Source organism: Capsicum annuum, chromosome 6 (assembly GCF_002878395.1).
Source record: "Capsicum annuum cultivar UCD-10X-F1 chromosome 6, UCD10Xv1.1, whole genome shotgun sequence".
NCBI classification, from domain to species: domain Eukaryota; kingdom Viridiplantae; phylum Streptophyta; class Magnoliopsida; order Solanales; family Solanaceae; genus Capsicum; species Capsicum annuum.
In genome coordinates this window covers 175849627-175857148 of record NC_061116.1, presented here as the reverse complement: position 1 = coordinate 175857148, position 7522 = coordinate 175849627, and the positions used below count along the sequence as shown (strand labels likewise).

Sequence of the window (7522 nt, the reverse complement as noted above, 5' to 3'; positions counted from 1 at the left end):
ACACTAGACCAATAAGATCAAATATAATAATCATGCTTCCAACATTAAAACCACACCATAATTTAGCAATGTATTAAATCCATGCTATAATTCAGTCTAAACTGAGGAGAAGGCAATAGGAGTCCACAAGGTTATAAACATACTGTCTTACGGGTCTAAGACCATCATCTAATTTTCCAAAACATCAATAATCAAGACTAAGCTATATTACTCATATCAATCCTAACATTCATATCCATATGCAATACCTATCATACATCATCTATGAAAGAAAGTGGACAAGAGCCTACCTCAAGCCTAAACTGCAAAATCACACTTCAAGCACCACATGCATATCTTCACTTCACAATCCCTAAAATGTCATCACACTATCAAAAATATAATCTACTCATCAATACAAGTCTAATGATACCCATATTGCACTATTATGCTTCGGGTCTAAAAACGACACCAAAAACCCTAAGTGGGTCCCATGTATGGAAATAGCATTTTCGAGGTCAACCCAATGCTCATACATCACCAAGAAATCATAACCCTCAATTAATGGGTGAAAACAAACCAAAATTAGGGCTAAATCACGGCCTAAGCTAAATTGGGGTTTTGGATCAAGAACTAAGAAATTCACCAATAAAGTGATAGAATACCTTGATCTGGATGATAATCGTGATAAAAGATGTTTACCAAGCTCCCTAGACACCCTCAAGACTCAATTTTGAGTTATCATACTCATTTAGGGTTTTAGACTCTCACAAATGAGTCAAAATGGTGAAAAATACGGCCTATAGGGTGCTTAAATACCCCTACCAGCTTTGGAGATGCCGCAATCGCTGTCTGGGCTACCAGCAAAGTCAAAAACTTATTTTTGACCCTCAGAACTCATTTGGAATCCAAAATATATGATCAAATAGTGAAATTTGAGTGTAAACCACATTTCAAATTCATTGGGATCATCAAAAATTTTATTCGAGATCCTTTAAAAAAAAGTGGGGCCCACGCCTATAGTTTTATTTTTTAAAAATTCTGCTCAATAGCTCAAAATAAGCTCGGGTGCATTGAGACCCGAACCAAAGGTCTACTGAGACTAAAATTGATATTTTAGATCTACTGCCATAGTCAGAATTTACATCGGATATTGTTTTGCTGAAGTTTTCACTCGGCGGCCATTTAGAATCAGTGAAGACTTCTAAATAGGTAATTAGCTCTAAAAACCAAACAAACTGTCCGATAATCGAACCGTCCATCCCAGCAAGTCATAAATAACTTAGGACAGCTATGGAAAAGCTCAAATGGTAAAGATAATCATAAATATGGAAAATGACCTGAAGGGACATTATAGTTATCCTCAAAAACGATCATATTATACGACTTTCCTTGGGCTTTCATGATAAATTTAATCACTATTTGTTTACTCGTCCATTTTTTTATATTGAATAATTATTATGACTTTTTTTTGCTTGCTTCCTGTTTACATATTTTAGGCTTAGGCATTTAAATCCATTCCTTCCCTCCGTAAGCACGTCAAGAATTACCCGGATGAGGTTTCCCATCCAAGGATCCTTAGGTAGTTGGCTGCAAAAAGCAGCACAAGAATTAAGGAGACTGGTCTCTTTAACCCTCCTGATGATGTAGTTCGTCTTCTTTCAAGTAAGATAATTTGACTTAAAGAAAGATTTGAAACAAATGTGCCATCTATTGTGATAGATGGGTCGTCTATTGCAATATATTACTTGTCTACTGCAATTGGTACAACAGATGGGTAATCTGTTATGAAACATGATCCATATTTCACAATATATTAACCATCTACTGCTCAGGTTCTCTGAACCCGACTCAATAGATTACCCATCTACTGCAAATTATGCAATAGATGGGTAATCTAATGCAATATATTATTAATATGTTGTGACATACAGATCAAATATTATGATAGATAGATCACCTGTTGCATAAGTTGATTGTGTTAACATGTAACCCAACTGACTGCAAATTATTATTATATGATTTAAATGTATCTATTTTTTATAGGTTATGCATCCTTGGATCGTACCTACTGAGCAGGAGTTAGGATGACTTTTTTTATTAGTCTAGGTCTTGTTGATATAATAGCAGCCCCAACGGTGGTGTTAATAAAGAAGGAATTGGCTGGAGTAACAGCCATAAGAAGAGCAGTTAGGCAATGTCAACCATATGTTGAAGCTCTTCATGACCAACCTACTACAACAGATTCGGGTGTTTCTTCTGAGGGTGTTTCTAGTGGAGTGATTGCTATTAGTGGTAGCCATTCAGATGCTGATGCTGATACAAATTATGATGATGAGCATGTTGATGCTCAATAAAAAATAAATATGTTTGAAATTACCCCTTACATGGGTCCCTCTCACCCTTACACTGGTCCCTTCCACCCTTATAGTGGTCCCTCTCACCCCTCTTCACCCTCGTGTTCTCATTGAAAATGCAAAGTATGCAAGAATAGACACGATAAACTCCTTAAAAAATTAGAGGTTATCGCTGAAGCTACTGAGAAATTGAAATCCAAAAGAGGTATCATACCATCCAACAAGGTGAGGGAGTCATACACTCCTACAGTGGCGGTTAGGAGGAAGAAAAGAAAAATTAGCCAAATACTCTCCAGTCCGAAAATAAAAAAAATTGCAACTGTTTCCTCTCCAAAAGTTGTTGAAGTTCAGGGGCCACTGAAGAAGGTGGACATATACGTGGCACTTGGCGACAAAGAGAGGAAGGAACTGCGAAAGACCACGCATGCCAAGAAGAAAAAAACTGCACAAGAATACACCATGCATATGTTTGATGGCCAAAACTTTAAGATGATGACAAATATGCGTGAGAGGTATGAGGACAAGGTAAGTTTACTTTTTCTTACCTAGTTGTCTAATCTACTCCATAAATAAGAAGCTACGCAACAGATGTGTAATCTGTTACAACATCTGGGTATTCTAGTGCAACTGGTGGTGGTTCTGTTGCAACAGATTTTTAATCTATTGCATAAGTTACATTAGCTGGGTAATCTGTGAATAAATTCAGAGAACCCTCTATAATATATGGACCATCCATTGCATCTTTACACTATGTTTATCTTCTTTACAATTACTAACTTATTTAAAAATTATCTTTTCATATCACAATATGTTGATGAAATTCTCTGCCTAATGAGAGACAGGCAATTAGCGTACCCGGATGCTTATAATGCTGCCAATATAATAATGGACCTCAACTTTTACAAAAATTTCAAGAATAGGTACAATGAGCTTACTAGGATAGCTAAAACTCCCGGTCACCTGAGATTTGATTAGTTAGTTTCTACATACGAATGGGATGAAGATATGATTAACTATGTTAGAGAGAAAAGGCCATATCTACACGGCAAGAGATGGACCAAGGCAAAGAGAATTCTTGCAGTTATGAACGTGAAATTCATACATTTTCTCATTGTTGAGATACTTCTCAAGGAGGGAAATATTAAGGTTTATGACTGCAAGGTACTTGTCTACGACGACTATGATTTTTTACCCACATACAGCCACTGTTAGAGTTGCTCCCCAGCTTTTTGAGGCAGAGTAAACTGATGGATCATTGGTCAGTGGAAGTGTTCAAGAACAAAGCATGGGATTTTAAATGTCTAAACAAGGACATGGACCTTTAAAAAAATAAAATTGGTGTTGCGTGTGGGCCGTACGCACTTGCATACATCGAATGTTTGCTGACTGGCACAAAAATAACCGATCTGTGTGACACTGTTGTGGAAAAGATGAAAGAGGTCTGGGCTTATGGAGTACTAACTAGATGCTTGGAGCCTATGTATAAAGAATATGTACAAAGAAAAACACCATAACAATTTTTTATTTCAAGCCACTACATGTAATGGCAATTTTTTATGTTTGACGAAAGTTGAATTTTTTATAATGCAACAGATTATCTATCTGTTCTAACAGATAGTATATCTGTTGTGACAGATTGATTATCTACTGTAATGGATTGGTCATCTATTGCATTATGCAGACATTTCTCAGTCTATCTGTCGCAACAGATATATAATCTGTTGCAACATATAGTCTATTTATTGCAACTGATAGGCAATCTGTTGGAACAAATCAAAACAGTAAGAAGACCTGTTTGATAATTTTCAATAGATAAACTAGATGTTGCAATATATGTCTGTTTGATAATTTCTAACAGATATGTCGTTTGTTACAACATATGTATTATCTACTGCGATATTTGAATCTAGTATTTCATTTTAGTTAATAAGTTCAAAACTAATGATTAAATTATATTCATAGACAACATAAAATAAATCGAAGCCTTTAAAAATTAATGAAATAACTCAACAAATAAATAAAATGTAAAAAAATTATTATGGGTATAAATTATCTACTCTACAAATAAATCAACAATTTAACCTTTGGTGACAACAATTCCCAAGAAAAGGTTATTACTTTGACAGACTCAAATTATAAATATCTACTCAATATGGACAAGTTGTCCGTCATCCGGTGCTATGAAATTCGGCTTACGTCGTCGTGTATCTTTAATGCCACTTGCGTACGGTTTCTGCACTTTCACTTCTCTGTGTTTCCATAAAAGAGCAGCATATATTTTGCAGAGTAATCTGGCATAAAGTCTATCATTTGGTACTTGTAATTCATCACTCAAATACTCGGCGTAAGCGGCAACAAAAAGACAACAATCCCTGCATTTTAAAAAAATAGATAATCCATATCTTGCAATTAATGTAAGAATTGTGAAATTTATGATATGAAACTAAATCATGATACTTACAGACTACCAATGGTTTGTTGAGCGATTTCTTCAACATATTCAACATCAAATAGATTACCTATTTTATCCCGATATGCTTCAATCATCGACCAATCAGTACGAACCTTTTGGTCCAAAAAGCCACTTATATCAAGGTAAGTAGGCAACATTTTGGCCAGCTTTTGTATCTCAAACTCAGACAACGGCATGGAACGTCTTCTCCGCGACATCGAGTCATAAACTCGGATGCGCCTCTCTTTTAGAACGACAACAGCCAACACCTAATGGAATTCATCACCATAATTGATTAGGATGTACACTTCGTCGACCAAATGCCAAGGTAAGTCAGCTGAAATGCTAAAACCTTTGATGATGTTGATTAAGCATTCCTCATTTTTGGAAAAGTTCGGTTGTTGTTGACAAAACCTATCGTACGCATTATTGATGTAAACTTTGTACAAATAATTGTTTGTCGTGTATCTATATTGTTCTTGTGTTCACAACTTGGCCTTCTTTCGGAGGTAGTAAAAAAGGACATTGGTGTGCTGCACATATTATCAAATATTTTAGATTACGTGACAGTAAAATTAATAAATAGATGCAATTAAATAAATTATTAATTAATAGTAATATGTATGGCATTTAAACCTCATCATTCCAGCAAGTTTGGGGTTGTGACATCAACTAGAACCAATCCTTCATTCCCAATTGTGCAACAACAATGTCGAACATATCAAAACCAAGACTCGATTCATTCACTTTGTAGTGTTCGTCATTTTATTTTCTACATGATTTATATGTGTTAATGTCATATTTTTACAACAAGAATTGTATAAATTAATATCTTTAAAAATGATTTATGTACCTGCAGACATAATGCTTTAACAGCCCATAGAAAATTCATTCCGAATAGTTGTTGATCAACTTTGTCAGTTTTTTTGGAGCCTTGTTCGAGATGTTGAACCCTTCAAATGGGTAATTCTTTCGTTCTCCCAAACTGACAGGCTCCACTTTTTCTTCTATCATAGAAGCAGTTGATGGATTATCAACTGTGATATTATGTTGTTCAGCAGTAGCTTCTACTGTGACATCCACCTGGAAAGCCAAAATTATCAATGCTAATTACAGATATACAACAGATTATTTATTTGTTGCATCAGATGGATTATGTATTGGGATAAATTCAAATAGGTAAAACAGAGTTATACGATAATTTTGAACAGATGACCCATCTGTTGCAACATATGACTCATTTATTGGTATAAATTAAAATAGTACGAAGAGCTGTTTGATTTGCTGAAATAGATGGACATATATTGCAATAGATAACGCATCTGATGCAATAAGTTAGACGACAGTTGCAACAGATGTATATATTTGTTTGATAATTTTTAGCAGATGTATCATCTGTTGAAACAGATATGTGTCTGTTTATTTGTTGGACCAGATGATATACATTCACCTTCTTCAGCTCATGCTGCTCTCCTATGGCCCTTGTACATTGATCAAAGGTGCAAGACAAAGTCAGATGAGTTGTAATTTTTCTTTTTTCTATGCTTGATGATGCCTTGAAAATTTCTTTCCTTCTTTTCTTAGCCACCTTGATCTCTAGTGGAGTGTATGAATATAAAATCCGCTTTGATGGAATGACACCCCTCTTAGATGTCATTTCTTTTACAAAAGCAGTTAATGCATTAATAGCACTAATTACTCCATCATGTTTCGCCTTGCAGTCTTGCCATTTACATGCCGAACATTTGCTAAAAGTGAAAAAATATGTATAACCAGTATGATCATAACCATAATGGTTTGTTGTTTCAAAAACTATAAGAGGAGCATTATTATCCCCAACAGTAGCACCACTACCACTACCATCATCAACAATAACAAGTCCACCCTCCAAAATTATATTTCTTATGATGGTTGTTGCTTCAAACAATTTCTTCTTTATTCTATTAATGACCTTAGGGTCCGATATTTGCACATACCGTAAAGTAAGAAAAAATGGTATCTTCAACTCTTGATTGGTCGAAACAAGCCACGGATGGATAATCTAAAATAAATCAATACATATATTAGAATAATGATGGAATTATTTTAAAAAATTATTAATTAAAATAAAAACTTAATTAGAATTAGACTTACTATTTCCTTCGGGGGTTAAAGAGATCAAGAAATTTTATATTTTTATCAATTTTGACCGACAACCATCTTAGGATTCTTGGAAAGAAAACTTCTTCTTGGTAGTTCACTTTTTGTCTCAAATAAGGAATGACTTCAAATTTCCAAGCCTATAAAATAACGCCAATAAATCAAAAGCATTATTGAATAGAAAAAATGAATCATGTCATAATAAAAGAAATATTTACCTTGGAAAGCCATATAAGTTGACTCTCTTGGGCATTAACGCAGTCAAAAAATATTTGACAGTCATTTTGAAGTTTTCATAACCCCAAGGTAGTTGTTAAATGCATCAAGATCCTCGGAGAGCTTTATCAAACCAAATGGTATGTTGTTGTTAACGTCTCTCGCCAAAGAATATTATGTACAAACCAAACCAAGCACAATGATTGCTTATGCTTCTTTGAAAGTCTTTTACATTTCAACGTTTCCATCAAATTTATGTTTTTGAATCTTGGACCAACAAGGGACACCAGGTCATCACTATCACTCGACTTGTCTTTGCCTTTTTTGGGTGTGCGGGGTGTTTTTTTGGGTTAGAATAGGTATAACTTTAGAAGGAGAA

General features: G+C 34.7%; 1 protein-coding gene across 1 annotated transcript; it reads right to left on the bottom strand.

Annotated features, from left to right (window-relative positions):
* Positions 1-4350: 4350 nt before the first annotated feature.
* On the bottom strand, positions 4351-5828 carry LOC124899746. The gene is made up of 4 exons (XM_047414981.1): positions 5642-5828; positions 5425-5560; positions 4798-5321; positions 4351-4708 (listed from the first exon to the last, which is right to left on the bottom strand). Exons 3-4 carry the CDS (start codon positions 5004-5006, stop codon positions 4480-4482), a joined length of 438 nt encoding a protein of 145 aa, XP_047270937.1. The 5' UTR covers positions 5007-5321; positions 5425-5560; positions 5642-5828; the 3' UTR covers positions 4351-4479.
* Positions 5829-7522: the final 1694 nt, after the last annotated feature.